Below are 19,051 nucleotides of genomic sequence, written 5' to 3'. Positions count from 1 at the left end.
ATTTTCAAAGGAGTAAAGGAGGAGCCCCCTTTCTCAGAAAGGAGTCTATAGATATAGGAGATTTTGCCTTTAATGGATTGTGCTGTAGCAAAAAGGGGTTCCACTTCATTCAGCTGAGCTCTAAACCTCCTCTTGGAAGTAAATGAGGAAATGAAATGTCTAATTTGAAGATATATATTTTTTAAATGGATCTTGGCACATTGAATTCACTGCAGAGCTCTTGAAAGGATTTCAGTGTAGTGGTTTTCTGATGAAATAGGTCTGAAAATGTCCTGATTCCTAGAGTATGCCAAAGATTAAAGTTGGCATCACTCAGGGCTTTTGGCAAGTCTGGGTTGCATACTATAGGCGAGTGAGAACATATTTGGGAGGAAATGCCCAGGTATTTCTTACAGTCCCTCCACGCTAGTAGGGTGCTGTAAATCACAAAGGTTTTGGCTATGTTGCCCACTTCACTAAAGTTATTAATGAATATAATTGAGCTTAGGGGCAATGAACCACGGGATTGGGCTTCTATTTGAATCCACGTTGAGTCTTGTCTTTTTGTGATCCATGTTAGCATGTTGCGGATTTGGCCAGACCAATAGTACAATTGAAGGGATGGAAGGGCAAGACCACCCTTAGATTCAGGTTCCGATAGAGGGGAGAACTTGATCCTAGGTTTTTTATTGCCCCATATAAATTTGGCTGATGATTTAGTTAGTTGTTTTGAAAAAGGAAACCGGGAGATAGCATGGGAGCATCTGAAATAAATAGTTCAATCGAGGGAGGATGTTCGTACGGATGACATTAATTCTTCCGACTAAGCTAATTGGGAGGGAGATCCAGGTTTGGAGATCGTTCTTGATTCAATCCAGGAGTGGAAGATAATTTTCCTTGAAAAGGCTATTCAGATCTGGTGTTACGAATATCCCAAGGTATTGAAACCCCTGTGTCTTCCATTGGAATGGACAGAGTGTCTTCATAGAGCTGGTGAGTGTAAGATTAAGAGGGCAAACAGTGGATTTGTTAAAATGTATCTTATATCCTGAAAACTTGGCATACTGAGCAATTGTGTCTAAAATGGGAGGGATTTCTCAGGGTTGGATACGTAGAGCAAGACATCATCCGCATAGAGCGAAATCTGCAGAAACACCCAAAATACTTGGATTGCTCCTTATCAATTCTGCCAGAGGCTCCACCCCCAACAAGTAGAGCAGGGGGGACAGCGAGCACCCTTGTCTTGTGCCCCGTCCCAAAGGGAATCTGTCAGAGTTCAGTCCGTTAGTAGTCACCATGGCATTTGGATGAGAGTATAGGGACTTAATCCATTTAATAAAGTTTGGGCCCATATTGAACTTTTCTAAGACTGAGAACAGAAAGCTCCACTCCATCCTGTCAAACACCTTCTCAGCATCCAGTGAAGCCAGCAGGACAGGGGTCTTCTGTGCATTTACTTGATAAAAAATATCAAAAAGACAGCGAATGTTATCAGAAGAGTACCTGTCTCTAATAAATCCAGTTTGGTCCGCTTTTATTATTTTGGGAAGAAGAATGTTTAGTCTTTTGGCGAGCAATTTGGTAAATATTTTGTAGTCGAATTCCAACAAGCTTATGGGCCGGAAGGACGAGCAGGATAGAGGGTCCTTGTCTTTTTTGAGCAACACTGTGTGCATAGAGTCTGGGAGAGCTCCGTTTTTGCAAAAATCATCCAGCATTGGCATGAAAATAGGGCTAAACTGGGGCTAAAAAGCTTTGTAGAACTCTGGGGAATCCAACTGGGCCAGAGGACTTATTAGGTGGCATGGAGGTAATTGCCTCCAGGACCTCCTCAGGAGTGAAGGGGGAGATGAGATCTTCTTGGTCGGTCTCTGATAGATTAGGTTGCGAGATTCCCTCTAGGAAAGAATGGAGTTCTGCCTCCGTATGTTTTCTCTCAGAAGTATATAGTTTGCAGTAAAAATCATAAAAAGTTACATTTATCTTTTTTGGGTCATATGTGACCTGCTGTTCGGATAGCCATGATTGTATGCTCTGACTGTGTTACGGCTCTCGTTGGTGGTAGGAAGAGTAGACCAAAGCGCAGCGTGGTAAGTGTTCATGATTCGTTTATTCAAGAAACACTAAAACAAAATAACTACAGCAACAAAACAAAAGCGAACAGCTCTGTCAGACACAGACACTAAACAGAAAATAAGATCCCACAAAACTCAAAAGGAAAATGACAACTTATATATGATCCCCAATCAGAGACAACGATAGACAGTTGCCTCTGATTGGGAACCACACTCGGCCAAAACCAAAGAAATAGAAAACATAGACTTTCCCACCCTGACCTAACCAAACATAGAGAAAAATAAGGATCTCAAAGGTCAGGGCGTGACAGACTGATCTTTTTTTAATTGGTAAGCAAGAAATCTACACGGCATATTGCTAAACTCATGGTCTTTCTGTTTAGTAAAGAAAACTTTTTTTTATCTCCCGAGTATAGTCCAAGTTCAGTTTGGCTTTGGCTGCTTTAAGTTGATACCAGGAGGTGCTGTCTGGGGATTGTTTATGTACTTTCTTTTACAGCGTTCCAGCTCCCTCTCAAGATCTAGCCTGTGTGGTTTCATTGCTTTTTTCTTAGAGGAAGCATATGCAATTACATGACCCCTTAGTATGGCTTTGGCAGCATCCCACATTGTGGCCGGAGAAACAGGAGAGTCTTTGTTGTCTTGTGTGTAGTTGTCTATCCATGTAGTTACCAATGTATGGAATGCTTCGTTTGATAACATGGAGGTGTTGAATTTCCAGCTCTTTGACCTCTGGAATGTTTTTGCAGAGGTCAAAGCGGAGGTGGACAAAGGCGTGATCTCAAAGTGCTATGGGTCCGATTGTACACATGGCTGAATTTATGAAAATCTTTGGGATAAAAATGTAATCTATACGGGAGTAGGTGTTATGGACATTAGAGTAGTATGTATATTCCATAGATGAGCTATTAGTCTCTATCCAGATATCTATCAGTCCCATCTCTTTAGTAAGAGAGTTCAACATCTTTGCAGATCTATGATTTGTGGAGGGGACTTGAGATTATTTGTCCAGGGTTGGGTTGAGGCTACAAATAAAATCTCCAGCCAGCACTCCAAAGGAAACACAATGCTCATTGAACAGGGATATCATTTTTGACATGAAAGCAGTAGTATCTGTGTTAGTGGTATATATGTTTAAGATAGTAATTGGTTGCCCATACAGTGACCCATACAGTGACCCAGTTATCAAAATAAATCTCCCCTCCGGATCAGATATGATTTTGTCAATTATGAATGGAACATTCTTATGGATAATTATGGCTGTACCTCTACTGTTTGATTTGAAAGATGAGAAATACACCTGTCCCACCCAAGCTCTGCGGAGTTTGGCATGTTCGGCATCACAGAGGTGTGTCTCTTGTAATAGCACAATGTCTGCTTTTTCCTTTTTTAGAGCACATAGTATCTTTTTCCATTGTATTGCATGACCTAGACCATGGCAGTTCCATGTCAGTAGATTTAAGGTACTAGTCATCGTCATCGAACAGTAATCGGACTCTAGTGCAAGTCATCTCTGGGTAAAGGTGGATAATAGTTACAGCTGCGATCACATAAAATAAAAATAAATGGTGTACATAAAAGAACAATCTCTGAACACCCCAGCCGAGTTCCCAAACAACTCGACACATCCCGTTGGATCTATTACCCCCACGCTCAGTCTCAATTCTGTGTTCTGAAAAAAAAATGGGAACAGTAAGCAACGCACAACGTCTCCCCCTCCCCACCAAAGAAATGCCTCATCCTCTCCACCCTGCATTGAGTAAGTGACAACGTAGCCCCCATCCAGACCACATTAAAAAAGAGGAAGAAAATAAAATCAATAGCCCAGCCTACATATACCTCCCCCAAAGGGCATAGGGCTAATTTGTCATTTGGACCAAATAAAATAAAAATGTTAGGGCAAATCCTTAAGAGGGATCTATAGGATAAGTTGTTCGTTTTTATTAAAATGTAATATCAGCAGGATAAGGCCATAGGCATAAAATTGACACATTGAGCTTCTCATTAGGTCTGTAAATGTGTCGTAATCGACAGCCTATGAATGGTGGAGGCCTATGTGAAAATGATAACTACAAATAATGATAATAATAAAAAAAAGGGAAATAAAAGTAGGCTGAAACGTTAGTAGACCTAGGTTAGGCTATAGAGCCTATCCCTCTCAGCTAAAAGAAAATAAATATAAATTAGACGGCTATAATGGCATTTAGAGGGGCGGGTGGGTCTTTGGATGGCGGCTATTTGTTGTCTTACCTTCTTTAGTAATAACAGTAATTGCTTTTAGTCATTAGTCCATTTCTCAGTAACCAGGATTGTCCTTCAAAAAACGTTTTGCCTCTTCAGGAGTTTTGAAGTGTTGCAAGGTTCCTTGGTGAAGAATCCTGAGCTCGTTTGGGTATTTGAATCCCTTAAAGATGCTTCGGTCAATGGAGTATTTCTCCACCTCGTCAAACTCTCTGCGCTTTTGACGTATTCCAGCTGACAGGTCCTGCTGTAAAGTGAGTTTGGCATTTCCCACTGTAATGGTGTTGATTTTTGCCGCCTGTAGGACTCATTCCTTGTCGGTGAATCTCAGGAAACGTATGGTGATTGGGTGCGGTGGTTGTCTGGCTGCTGGTGGGGGCCTCAGTGCTCGGGGAGCTCTCTCGAGTTCTATCGGCCTGTCAGTGGACAGGTGGAGCCACTCGGGAAGTTTGTCTTGCAGGTATAATGTTATAATCTCCACCCGGCACAGCCAGAAGAGGACTGGCCACCCGTCATAGCCTGGTTCCTCTCTTGGTTTCTTCCTAGGTTTTGGCCTTTCTAGGGAGTTTTTCCTAGCCACGTGCTTCTACACCTGCATTGCTTGCTGTTTGGGGTTTTAGGCTGGGTTTCTGTACAGCACTTTGAGATATCAGCTGATGTAAGAAGGGCTATATAAATACATTTGATTTGATTTGAGGTAGTGGGTCAGTGGCATGTTTCCCTCTTCTTTTTCGCCCAGATTTAATAGAACACAATTATTCCTTTGCCCCCTGTTTTCCAGGTCCTCTGTTTTCTCTTCCAGATGCTCTAGTTTATTTTTAGCATATGCTATTGTTTCCATGGTGTCTGTCAGTGAGTTTTCCATGGATAGGATTCGCCCCCCTGTCTCATCCAGGCGCCCCGCGTTGATGGTTATCTTGTTGTTGATGTCAGGCAAAGCATTTCAGGGTTGTCACCTTGCCCCCTATCACACTGAGCTGAGAGTTAATGCCATCTAATTTGATGTTGAGTTCTGTACGTTGGGATCTCAGTTCAGAAAGGATGTCTTCGACAGAGTGCGAGGTTGGCATTTGTTGGGCCTAGCACCATTGCTCCTGGCTAATGGCGCTAGCTTTTTCTGAAGCTAGCTGTTTCTTGGAGGCTTTTTCCACCGCTAATGCTTGAGTCCAGGTAAAAATGTCACCTTTAATGTCGCTTTTTGTAGCCGCCATGACTTTTTGACTAAAGCTAAAGGAGTTTTAACTTGAAGTGGAGGTAAGATTAAGAATTGGAAACTACTTGTGTGGAGCTCTTAGTTCATGCGGCCATCTCGTTCAAGGGTCACGTGATCCCCTTTCCTTTTTTAAAGTAATTTTTTTAAATAATAGCACATTTATTTTAAATTGTATTTTTTTACCCCTTTTTCTCCGCAATTTCGTTGTATCCAATTTGGTAGTTACAGTCTTGTCTCATCGCTGCAACTCCTGTACGGACTCGGGAGAGGCGAAGGTCGAGAGCCGTGCGTCCCCCGAAACAACCCAACCAAGCCGCACTGCTTCTTGACACAATGCCCACTTAACACGGAAGCCAGCCGCACCAATGGGTCGGAGGAAACACCGTACACCTGGTGACTGTGTCAGCGTGCACTGCACCTGGCTCGCCACAGGAGTCACTAGTGCACGATGGGACAAGGGTATCCCTGCCGGCCAAACCCTCCCCTATCCCGGACGATGCTGGGCCAATTGTGCACTGCCCATCGGGTCTCCCGGTTGCGGCCGGCTGCGACAAAGCCTGGACTCGAACCCAGAATCTGTAGTGGCATAGCTAGCACTGCGATGCTGTGCCTTAGACCACTGCGCCACTCGGGATGCCCTCACCTTTTCATTATAACGTTGGAGGAAATATGTTCCTATATTATATTCCTATTCTTTTTTTTATGGGGTAGATCAGCTTTAATATTGCAGGTAGATTGTAGCTTCCATCAATGTAATTGTCTGCATCACTTCTAATCCCCCATATATTATTTTGCAAATACGTTCCTATAGTGTTTGAGGAACTTGTTTGCTGGCCTTATAAATGCTAGCTAATATTTCTCTATGGAAGTGAAAGAGAGTCTTAAGTGGATTTGCGAGAGAATTATGGGCAGAGTTTGATGGTAAACACAGCAGCCTCCTATGGGTTCTTCAAAAGTGCTCCTTCTCTTGGCTTCTGGCCCTACTTCCTGCCTGTGTGCGTGCATGTGTGCATGAGTGTGTCTGTGTTTGTTTATGTAGCCTGGTCATTTTAGTGTGTGTGTGTGTGTGTGTGTGTGTGTGTGCGTGCGTGCGTGCGTGCGTGCGTGCGTGCGTGCGTCCACAGAACGGAAGGCTACCTCTGAGCTCATGGTCTCCGGGGGGTTCTGACTCGAACCGTCAGACTTCCTCCTCTCCTCTTCTGTGTGGGTATTCTATCACTCCATCATGTAGACAAATGTAATTGCGACATGAACATCCACTTCCTCTACTCTGGCTCCATCTCCACCAATGGCATCATTGATGAAGAGGAGATGGCCTCTCGCATAAACAGAGCATTTCCTCTTTCGCTGATACTACCCCTGGTTCCCTCAACCGTTCATTCCCACTTTGATCCTCAGCATAAACCCTGATTATGAATCCCCATGCTGGGATTCTCTGTGACCCTGTCAATAGGCCGGAGGAGGCCGTAGGAACAGAGTTCCATACAGCAGAGGAGAAGGGAGGCTCAGTTTACAGTGGCTGAGCTGATTATCTCTGGAGTAGGCTACACCCTTTTTGTTGTCTATTTTGGGTCGCTCCCCCTGCCAACTTGAAAAAGCCCCCGTTCGAGGCAGTAGCGTGCCCTCTGACCTTTTGTACTCCTCAACCCTCGACGAGACGTGCCTGGACCTCACCAAACCTCAGCAGGGCCAGGGACTCTCTCATTAGCAGCCCACATCACAGACTGCCACCCCTTCCTCCCCCTCTTGCCCCTCAGCTACTAGTGCTGCATGGCCTAGCACTTTCCCTTGTCATTATGTTCACAGGCTCTAGCAAAGGCCCTGCAAATAAATGCTGTCACTGGATCTTCACCTCCCTGCTGCAACTTTCTCTCCCAGTCATCTGAAGAGGAGCACAGGACCCAGAGTATCTTCATCCCACCTGAATTTTCTCCCAACATTCAAAAATGTCTGCCGCATCACATAATCAAAACGGTTAACTAGTGCTGCAGATATTTTTTTGTGACACAATAACAGTCTTCTCTGAATTTAGAAAGCAAACCTATTCTCACAATGTCGCACAGGCATGTGTTTACCTTTTAGTTGAAACATTTAATAAAGCAGGCCAAATGAGTCCTGTGAATGTTCGTCTCACATTCTTGTGTGATAAAAGCACACTAAATTGTACCTGAGGCAGCTAATTACAACATCTCAGGACTCCAACAGCAAGACACCCCTTTTCACATATCTGTCCCACCACAGTTGAGCAGCCCTATCTTAAATGGCCAAATGTCCAACTGATTTCAAATGCAATGGAAAAAAATATCAAAGATACACATCATCAACTATAATGTATCACATATACCCAAAATATCATGGCAACTGTGTAGCTCTGGCCAAGCTCATTAGTGCACGTTTTTGTATTGAATCCAGTCACTAAACAAATTGGAGAATAACTTTGTCCATGGAGTTCAATACAGGGAGTTAGTGGAGGAATGTGCACTAACGCCCTGGACTAGAGCTAGCAACAGCCATGGCAGGTGTTATGATAAGCAATTACCCCTTTCCGTAGCCATTCGGTAGAGGCAGAGGACAAAGTCTCCTCGGCTGAGTCCGGGTCTGGTCCTGACTGGAACAGACCAACTGGGGGTAAAGGTCACAGCCAGGTCACAGGTTAAATGTCAGATGTCACAGGAAATTGCACCTGTATCACCTCCACCTCAATAAACCAGTGACAAAATCAAATGCACATACTGGCGAGAGAAATGCATTCATGTACCTGTGCCTGACAGCTGGGTTTCCCTGAGATCATTGCTTGGGGACCCTGATGGACAGCTCATGATCATATACTCAGCATCCTCAACTGGAACACAGGAATACAGACACACAAAATATCTCAATGGTTGGGTCATCAGATCTATGTCCTACTTCTGGTCAGATGTTTCCAAAATATGTCAGTATCCAGAATTCCAGCTGTTCAAGACTATTTGACAGTTTGTTAAAACCTGTTGGGGCTAGGGGGCAGTATTTACACGGCCGGATAAAAAACGTACCCGATTTAAACTGGTTACTACTCTTGCCCAGAAATGAGAATATGCATATAATTAATAGATTTGGATAGAAAACTCTAAAGTTTCTAAAACTTTTTGAATGGTGTCTGAGAGTTTAATGAAGCTGCCAGTTGAGGACTTGTGAGGCGTCTGTTTCTCAAACTAGACAGTCTAATGCACTAGTCCTCTTGCTCAGTTATGCACCGGGGCCTCCCACTCCTCTTTCTATTCTGGTTAGTGCCAGTGTGTGCTGTTCTGTGAAGGGAGTAGTACACAGCGTTGTACAAGATCTTCAGTTTCTTGGCAATTTCTCGCATGGAATAGCCTTCATTTCTCAGAACAAGAATAGACTGACGAGTTCCAGAAGAAAGTTCTTTGTTTCTGGCAATTTTGAGCCTGTAATTTAACACACACATTTCTAATGATCAATTAGCCTTTTAAAATTATAAACTTGGATTAGCTAATACAACGTGCCATTGGAACACAGGAGTGATGGTTGCTGATAATGGGCCTCAGTACACCTATGTAGATATTCCATTAAAAGAAAATCTGCCGTTTCCAGCTACAATAGTCATTTAACAATGTCTACACTGTATTTCTGATCAATTTGATGTTACTTAAATGGACAACAAAATCTGCTTTTCTTTCAAAAACAAGGACATTTCTAAGTGACCCCAAACTTTTGAACAGTAGTGTACATATGGTTAGCAGATGTTATTGCGAGTGTAGCGAAATGCTTGTGCTTCTAGTTCTGACAGTGCAGTAATATCTAACAATTAATCTAACAATTTCCCTAACAACTACCTAATACTCACAAATCTAAAGGGATGGAATAAGAATATGTACATATAGATATATGGATGGGCGATGGCCGAGCGTCATAGTCAAGATGCAATAGATGGTATAAGATGCGGTACATATAGTTGAAGTCGGAAGTTTACATACACCTTAGCCAAATACATTTAAACTCAGTTTTTCACAATTCGTGACATTTAATCCTAGTAAAAATTCCCTGTCTTAGGTCAGTTAGGATCACCACTTTATTTTATGAAGGTGAAATTTCAGAATAATAGTACAGAGAATTATATTTTTCAGCTTTTATGTCTTTCATCACATTCCCAGTGGGTCAGAATTTTTCATACACTCAATTAGTATTTGGTAGCATTACCTTTAAATTGTTTAACTTGGGTCAAACGTTTTGGGTAGTCTTCCACAAGCTTCCCACAATAAGTTGGGTGAATTTTGGCCCATTCCTCCTGGCAGCTAGTGTAACTGAGTCAGGTTTGTAGGCCTCCTTGCTCGGACACGCTTTTTGAGTTCTGCCCACAAATGTTCTATGGGATTGAGGTCAGGGCTTTGTGATGGCCACTCCAATACATTGACTTTGTTGTCCTTTGGATGTATGCTTGGGGTCATTGTCCATTTGGAAGACCCATTTGCAACCAAGCTTTAACTTCCTGACTCATGTCTTGAGATGTTGCTTCAATATATCCACATACATTTCTTTCCTCATGATGCCATCTATTTTGTGAAGTGCACCAGCCCCTCCTGCAGCAAAGCACCCCACAACATGATGCTGCCACCTCTGTGCTTCACGGTTGGGATGGTGTTCTTCGCCTTGCAATCCTCTCCCTTTTTCCTCCAAACATAACGATGGTCATTATGGCCAAACAGTTCTATTTTTGTTTCATCAGACCAGAGGACATTTTTCCAAAAAGTCCGATCTTTGTCCGCTTGTGCAGTTGCAAACCGTAGTCTGGCTTATTTATGGCGGTTTTGGAGCAGTGGCTTCTTCCTTGCTGAGTGGTCTTTCAGGTTATGTTGATATAGGACTTGTTTTACTGTGGATACAGATACTTTTGTACCTGTTTCCTCCAGCATCTTCACAAGGTCCTTTGCTGTTGTTCTGGGATTGATTTGCACTTTTCGCACCAAAATACGTTCATCTCTAGGAGACAGAATGCGTCTCCTTCCTGAGAGGTATGACGGCTGCGTGGTCCCATGGTGTTTATACTTGCGTATTATTGTTTGTACAGATGAACTTGGTACCTTCAGGCATTTGGAAATTGCTCCCAAGGATGAACCAGAATTGTGGAGGTCTACAATTCTTTTTCTGAGGTCTTGGCTGATTTCTTTTGATTTTCCCATGATGTCAAGCAAAGAGGCACAGAGTTTGAAGGTAGGCCTTGAAATACATCCACAGGTACACGTCCAATTGCCTCAAATTATGTCAATTAGCCTATCAAAAGCTTCTAAAGCCATGACATCATTTTCTGGAATTTTCCAAGCTGTTTAGAGGCACAGTCATTTTAGTGTATGTAAACTTCTGACCCACTGGAATTGTGATACAGTGAATTATAAGTGAAATAATCTGTCTGTAAACAATTGTTGGAAAAATTACTTGTGTCATGCACAAAGTAGATGTCGTAACCGACTTGCCAAAACTATAGTTTGTTAACAAGAAATTTGTGGAGTGGTTGAAAAACGAGTTTTAATGACTCCGACCTAAGTGTATGTAAACTTCAACTGTATGTCTTGGTTTATCTTGTACACTTTTTTTATTATGTTTTATTTCATTAGTTGTGGTATTTACAATTTGACTTTTGAACACTTGTTTTTCTTTTTGATAAATAAAAGCATGTTAAAGGGAAGATAAGGTAAGATATGAGTATCAGGATAACTACATAAAGCCAAAGATAGTGGATAAATGAAGATACTTTAGTTCACTCAGGCCGTTTACCATTGCCGATTGAAGGGGGTGGCTCTCCCATAGACACCAATGTGATAGCAGCTGCGTCTGGTCTACTTACACTAAACACAAATATAAACGTCTCATGTTACATGAGATGAAATCAAACATCCCAGAAATTGTCCATACGCACAAAAGGCTTATTTCTCTCAAATGTTGTGCTCACATTTTTTTCTATCCCTGTTAGTGAGCATTTCTCCTTTGCCAAGATAATCCCTTCACCTGACAGGTGTGGCATATCAAGAATCTGATTAAACAGCATGATCATTACACAGTTGCACCGTGTGCTGGGGACAATAAAAAAAACACTAAAATGTGTAGTTTTGTCACACAACACAATTGCACAAATGTCTCAACTGTAAAATCTTTGAAGTTGTTGCATGTAGCATTTATATTGTTGTTCGGGGTAAAGGAAACGGGTATATGTTGTCAGTTTTACAACTGAATGTATTAAACTGAAATTTGTCTTCCACATTTAACCCAACCCCTCTGAATCAGAGAGGTACGGAGGGCTGCCTTAATTGACATCCACGTCTTCGGTGCCCAGGGAAAAGGACAGCAGGGGTTTAGTCTAAATTACATTTCTAAAGTAGGCAAATGTTTAGTAGGACACAACTTTGCCATTGTTATCATGTCATCAAATTTACCTTAGACAGATGGCAATGTTGTCATTAGCTAGCATAGTTTGTCAAAAATAGCTAGCAAGGCTAACATTAGGTAGCTAAAATCCAGTGGTCTTCTGTCAATCTTAGCTAGCTAGCTAGCATTACACAGCATCTAAAGTCAATCTGGCGACATCAAAATGATGACAAAAGGTTTTCCTACACTCTTAGAAAAGAAGGCTCCATCTAGATCCTAAAATGGTTCATCGGCTGTCCCCACAGAAGAACCCTTTCCACAGAGGGGTCTACATGGAACCCAAAAGGGTTCTCCTATGGGGACAGCCAAAGAACCATTTGGAACCCTTTTTTAAAGAGTGTACTAATTATTTGCCTCCTTTTTAAATGTAATTGTACTTCCAAATCACTGTTAAACCTCTTGAGGATACCCTAGGTATCACAGCGCATTTTGAAAAAAAATCGTTCCCATTTTCAACGGCCTACTAATCAAACTCAGAAGCTAGGGCATGCATATACTTATTATATATGGATAGAAAACACCCTAAAGTTTCTAAAACTGTTTGAATGGTGTCTGTGAGTATAACAGAACTCAAATGGCAGTCAAAACCCCGAGACCGATTGAAACAGGAAGTGGAATTCAGAATTGTGGACACGACTTCTCATCTTTCCCTATAAATCACACCGTTAACCATGGTTCAGTGAGCACTTCCTATTGCTTCCACTAGATGTCGCCAGTCTTTTCACAGTGGTTTGAGCCTTATACAGTCGAAACTCAGTGAATGATACTCTTTGGAAATTGGTCACAGGGGATGGGCCATCACCATTATGACGCCGGCGGCCATGTCTACCCCCACCTTTGGAATGGGTTTGAAAGACAATTAAATCATCCCCCTCGAATCTTATTGGCTCTCTTGGTGTTACAGGCCCTGAAGATTAATGTTTTACAACGTTTGACATGTTTGAACGAACCTACAGGCGGGAGAATCATTTTATCCGAAACTTCAGCCCTGCGCACATCGGAGAATTTGGAGAGAGCCCAAGGACGCGCTACCAACAGCAGGCTAATGGAACGTGAAGTATGGACTTTTTCGACCGAAAATACATCTGTTGTGGACCTGGGATGCTTTCTGATGAAGACAACTAAAGGTAGGCGATTATTGACAATATTATACAAGATGAGATGTGACATGCGATTGTGCCAAGATGGCGCCGAGCTCTGTCTATTAGCTCATTTTCTGAGTATCGCATCTCCTTTTATCGCAAAGTGTGATTACCCAGTAAAGTTAATTTAAAATCTGGTATGACAGGTGTTCTCAAGAGATATTCATCTATAAATGTTAGATTGACAATATAAATTTAAAAAATCGTTATCGGATAGTAATTTAGGGAAATGTAGCATTGTTTACCGGGACGCATTTGAGGGGAAATTATTTAGTCAACGTTACGCGCCGATGTAAAATGCTGTTTTTATATATAAATATGACCTTTATTGAACAAAAGAATGCATGCATTGTATAACATGATGTCCTAGGGGTGCCATCTGATGAAGTTTGTAAAAGGTTAGTGCTGCATTTAGCTGTTTTTTGATTATATGTGATGCAAGTGGTTGGTCGGAAAATGGCTATGAAGCTGCTTTTTACGATGGACTCATCTAACATAATCTAATGATTTGCTTTTCCTGTAAAACCTTTTTGAAATCGGACGACGTGGGTCGATTCAGGAGAGGTGTATCTATAAAAAAAAATAAAAAAAAATAATGATTTTTTTTAATGCTAATTGGCGATATGATTTTTCGCTGGATTTTGATCCCGCTGACGGGATCAGACGCTGGAGAGGTTAATGCACTTTTGATTAAATCAGCGCTCCTTCAAAATGCATTGAATAGAATGCTCGATCAATCGGACTTGTTCCTCAGATAAGGGTTTGCTTGTTCTTGAGAATAGCCATAGCTATTAGTCAGTACATCATTCATATTGTTAGCTTGCTAGCTAGATAGTTGGCTGAGCTAGAAATGATATAATCATGCTAGCTAATTGTTTCAATGCACCTTCCAAATTGAAATTATAAGACAAAAAGGCTGTTCCTTAATGTCCTCTTCGTTTTGAAGGTTGCTAGCTAGCTAGCTAATCTCGTTCCCAGAGACTTCCGCCCAAATACGTTGTGCGCAATAGCCTGTGGACGAGGTTACTAGCTAACAAACTTTTTGCAAGGGAACGCAAAGCATTTTACGAGGGAACGCTAAATAATGAGCTTTTTTTGTTGTGTCCCTTCAGGTGTTCTGTAGTAATGGCTGCCAAAGGTGCTTCCACCAAGTATTCTCTGGGGGTGTGAAGACATACGCAATCAAGACTTCTTCTCTTTTTTTTTAAACTAATTTGGAAGATATTTTTCACTTGAAAATGTGGAGTAGGTTGTGTAGATCTGCAGGGAAAAAAATCGAATTGAATCTCCTTTTAAATGTTATGTTAAGGCACCAACATGTGAAGACTGTGCAAGGGGTGTTGTAGACTCACTAGGCACTGTAAGTAAGTAACAACAACAGTGACCTACCAGGGGTGTCTTGCAGCTTGGACAGCAGCTCTGAGATAGACTTCTTTTGGGCCTGAGCGATGTAGCTGAGGTTCTCACTGTCCAGCACCACCAGGAAGGAGTGCAGATCTGTGATCAGCCGGTTCAGCACTGCGGACACAATAAAGGTGTATTCATTAGTGCAAAGGAAAACGTTTTGCAATGAAAATTTGTGTTTCTTGTTGGACAAGTTCATGTTAGTCCCTCCCCATTTCGTCTGTTTGCTTCCATTTGGTTCCTGGTTTTTACACCCCAGATGTCAACAATGGCTCAATCCCAATACTCCCCCTTAGCCCTCCACCTCTGGTTGCGCGATCCTGTGAGCCGCATCGACTCGGAGTGGTGTTCCAATTCAACTTTGATCGAGTAGTAGTACCATTTCAGCCCTCTAGTTGGCCCTCCAAACCAAGCGAATCGAGATGCAGACTTCCTATCGAGTGGTTATCAAAACACCCATGAAGCTCTACGACCTAAGGTTCTATAGTTGCTTCAGGAAGATGGCTGACAAAGAAATTAGGATGTAAGTAAATGTAAGTAAGTATAACATAACGAATCATGTACAAAAAAATAATACAGTTAAGAGGAATATGTTAGTTAATATAAAGACAAATGATTCTCCATATTGTTTGGTAATAAAGTTAATTTACGAAAATAGCTATTTAACAAGCAAGCTAAATAGCTAACATTTGCCAACTAGCTATACATTTATCTTCAAACAGTTGAAGTTGGAAGTTTACATACTGTCACGGTCGTCGTAATAGATGGACCAAGGCGCAGCGGATACGTGAATGCTCATTTTTATTAAACCAAAACAAACACGAAAAACGGACGACAAAACAGTCTTGTAGGCAACACACAGCAATACAAGAAACAAAATCCCATGACAAACACATTCCTATTTATAGGACCTTCAATCAGAGGCAACGATAAACAGCTGCCTCCAACTGAAGGCCCCAACACCAATTAGCTAAACATAGAAATACAAACGACCAGACTGAACATAGAAATAAACTAACATAGAACAATAACCAAAACCCTGGACTAATAAATCAAATACCCCCTCTACATGAACACATACACAAACACACCCTGAACCACATAAAACAAATACCCCCTGCCACGTCCTGACCAAACTATAAGAACAAATAACCCCTTTACTGGTCAGGACGTGACACATACACCTTAGCCAAATACATTTAAACTCAGTTTTTCCACAATTCCTGACGTTTAATCCTAGTAAAGATTCCCGGTCTTAGGTCAGTTAGGATCACCACTTTATTTTACATGTCAAACTGCTATGGAGTGAAAGTCCTGCTTCCGTAGGCTACTACTCCACATGAACCATAGCCAGAGGATGGGTACATTACAGGCACATTGTTGTTCTGCTGTTCTCATTTGTTACTCATATGGTGAGTATGTATTTGTTGCATGAGAAATATAAAGGAAAGATATTACTGCCTCCAGTACAGGCATTGTGAAAAACACAAGGCTCGTTGTCAAAGAATTGCGTGGTATCTGTTGGAAGTTTCTGATGTGCGCGAGTGATGTAGTGATGTCCCATTCCCTAGGCCAGGGGTTCCCAAACTTTTTTGGCCTACGACCTTATTTTGATATAGGAAAATTCTCACGACCCCAACCATGTGAAAATCACATAATTAACAGCCAATGTTACTTTTTTATTTGGGGCTATGGCAGTCAATTGAAAAACATTCTAACAGTATTTCAGATTTACTCAACTCACCATCACATACTTTTAATGTGGGGCTATAACAGTCAATTTCAAATTAGTCTGACATAATTTCCCTTATCTCACCACCACTACTGAGACGGGTGTGCTTGATGCATGTCGCGTACTAGCTCTCAAAGTCAGGGGGCATGGTCGACAGTACATACTTCATCTCTGCTGTCACATCCATATTTTATCGATATTTGGTTTTAATGCAGACGAGAGCACTGAATCCAGCTTTACACAGATATGAGCTGGCAAAGGTTACCATGAGTTTTAATGCTCAGATGGAGACAGCAGGGTATTCCCTTTGAATCAGGAACCAAAACTCCTCTGTAGTGACCCATAAATGCGTTGTCTGCAGCATTCGGTCACATGACAGATCGATCAGCTGTTCGGTGTCACTTACCGGCATGTCAACTGAGCCATGATCACAGTCAAATGGATTGGAAAGTAGGTCCCAAAGTGCTCTTCCAAGCATTGGAGGTGAGCAGTCATCACTTGTGTGGGACAGTTACTGATGCTGTCAGAAACATGCACAGACGAGGGAAAGGGGCATGGTTCACTTTTAAAAGATTCTCTCCAATAACAATTATTTCCTTTGAATCCACTAATTCGGTCTCTCATTTGTAGAATGTTTTTGTATTTCCCCTGTATGCTTGCATTCAGTTCATTCAGTTTCCCAAATATCTCTGTTACATAGGCAAGGAGACACATTTTCTTGTCATTACACAGAAAGTTAAGCAAATCAGTTTTTTTGCATCCATCATTTGTGAATGACAACAGTTCCTCTCTTTAATGCGAAAAATCTTTCCAGCATTCCCCCTCGATAACCATCAAGCCTCGGCCTGCATCTTGGTAAGCGTGAAATAGAACATTGTCATGCTCTGATCCTAAATTTACACATAGTTTTGCGAGCAGGTGTGCGGGCAGTGGATTTGCAATCAAAGTTACCTGCTGCAGTATACTTTATCTGTGCTCAGCTCTTTTGCAGGCAGTTTTTCTCAGTGTATCATACAATGCGTCCATATGGCAGAGGGAGACACATTCATAACTAGAGTGCAGAGGCCTGCATGCCGTCCCAACATAGGTGCAAAAGCCCACCATTCGATCCCATGGAATCTGTTTTTTGTCAATATAGCCACACAACACACTGAACATCCCCTGTGCCGTTTAATGCTTGGGAATCGTGAGACAGAACAATTTGTCCTCGGGAATAGCATCCCCTGACATGTATAGCGAATTTTTATAGCGAGTTTTTTAGTCGTTCAGTCAGTTTCCTCTTGATTGTTAGCAATAGCATAAATGATTTGTTTAACAGTGTTATCTGACAAAGAAACTGATGTGAGTTTCTGTGCCTCTGCCTCCCCACACATCAATTTTATTTCGATTTTTAAGGTTAACCCATTTCAATGATTTGAGATACAAAGACGATATTAAATATATATTTTTGTATATTTTTAGTTGTTTTCAGGATTTTGCTAATTCTCTCGCGACCCCAGTTTCATATCAGGTGACTCCACATGGGGTTGCGATCCCCGTTTGGGAACCACTGCCCCAGGCCTTATTTCTCTACCACTAGTTGCTCCGTTTTCGATTGCCACTCCCCCACCGAGGGACACTCAAAAACGAGGGGGAGGGCTAAGTAGGAGGTATTAGGGTTGCACCATTAATGACTAGGACCTTCTGAAGGCAAGGGCCCAGTTACATCTTAAGTGGGCTCGAGGTCAGTATTCATAAAGGGCGCAGCCTCAGCTCCATTTAAAAGCGCATGCGTTGATTTTTTATTTGTACTTGTACGCTGATTTGTCCTGCATGGTTTGCATTCACCGGGTAGCTGTTAATGCACCGGTGACTTTAGTACTTTTATGTCAGCGTTTGAAGTCGGCCTGGTTATGCCTTGTAGCCTGTATTTAGAGGCTCTAATATGTCTTTATATTTCTTAAAGTTGTCTCAGGATGTTAATGGTTTCGATTTATAAGCAATTATCCTTTCATGTAGTTGATTTATCTAAAGACAATTTCATTGTGGTGATACACTTTTTCTTTGACATATAACTTGCATTTGTTTGTTTGTTTAGGAATTTCGTCAGAACCCTCTTGTAATATTATTTATGCATGTTTATCACAATGTCTATAAATTCATTGCTTGAATATTAATTGCTTATTGGTTTAAATATTGTTGATAAAATATAATTTACTGGCCTTTTTGTCCCTTTTAGGAACCATGGCTGAAAATGTTGTTGAAAATAAAACAATGGTTCCTCTAAAACTCCTGGCTCCTGCATGTGATTGTGTGGCTCTATTTCAACCGCAAATCTATTTTAAATGGCCCTTCGAGACAGATAGAGCGAGCAATCACAGAGTACCTATGGAGATCAGGAGTTCGGACCCCAATGATGTGCTCCAAAGTACCATAGACATGGCTGGACAGGTACACCAGTACGCCAAGATGACCCCATTCCTCCTGGAAGCTTGTCTCACTTAGCACATGGGGGACTCCAACAGCACCCCCTGGCTCTATGGGATAGGAAGTCAGCGTCTAACAGCACCCAATACTGAATGAAGCCGCACTACAAAGAGTAAAAATTAAATTGTGACAAGGACTTAAACTTCACAGAGCATGCCTCAGTCACAGGACACTCCACTTGCAGTCGTGCCTCCCCGAGAGACCTACAAACTAGTATTCTGGAGGAGAAACAAAATAGGGATAAAGTTGAGGAAATTTAAAGACAAATGGAGGAGGAAAAATTGCATGCACAATGCCTTCAGATTGATGCTTACGCCAAAGCAGCTCAAATACTATAGGAGGCAGCAACAACGGAAAGGAAAAGGATTGCTAGGAAACTAAA

The 19,051-nt window shown here is 41.8% G+C and overlaps 1 protein-coding gene across 2 annotated transcripts in view; it reads right to left on the bottom strand.

The window, feature by feature from the left end:
• Positions 1 to 19,051, bottom strand: part of si:dkey-220o5.5 (actin filament-associated protein 1-like 2) — a 97,179-nt gene that overhangs the window by 30,891 nt on the left and 47,237 nt on the right. For both annotated transcript variants that reach the window (XM_045708449.2, XM_014174854.3), the window contains 3 exons: positions 14,457 to 14,585; positions 8,267 to 8,350; positions 8,048 to 8,130 (listed from right to left, as the gene is read on the bottom strand). In XM_045708449.2, coding sequence (XP_045564405.1) covers positions 8,048 to 8,130; positions 8,267 to 8,350; positions 14,457 to 14,585 — 296 coding nt within the window. The remainder of the gene's footprint in view (positions 1 to 8,047; positions 8,131 to 8,266; positions 8,351 to 14,456; positions 14,586 to 19,051) is intronic.

This window comes from Salmo salar, chromosome 26, assembly GCF_965601325.2.
Source record: "Salmo salar chromosome 26, fSalSal1, whole genome shotgun sequence".
Classification (NCBI taxonomy): Eukaryota; Metazoa; Chordata; class Actinopteri; order Salmoniformes; family Salmonidae; genus Salmo; species Salmo salar.
The sequence above is the reverse complement of the archived record's forward strand: the minus strand, read 5'-3'. Positions and strand labels throughout refer to the sequence as shown.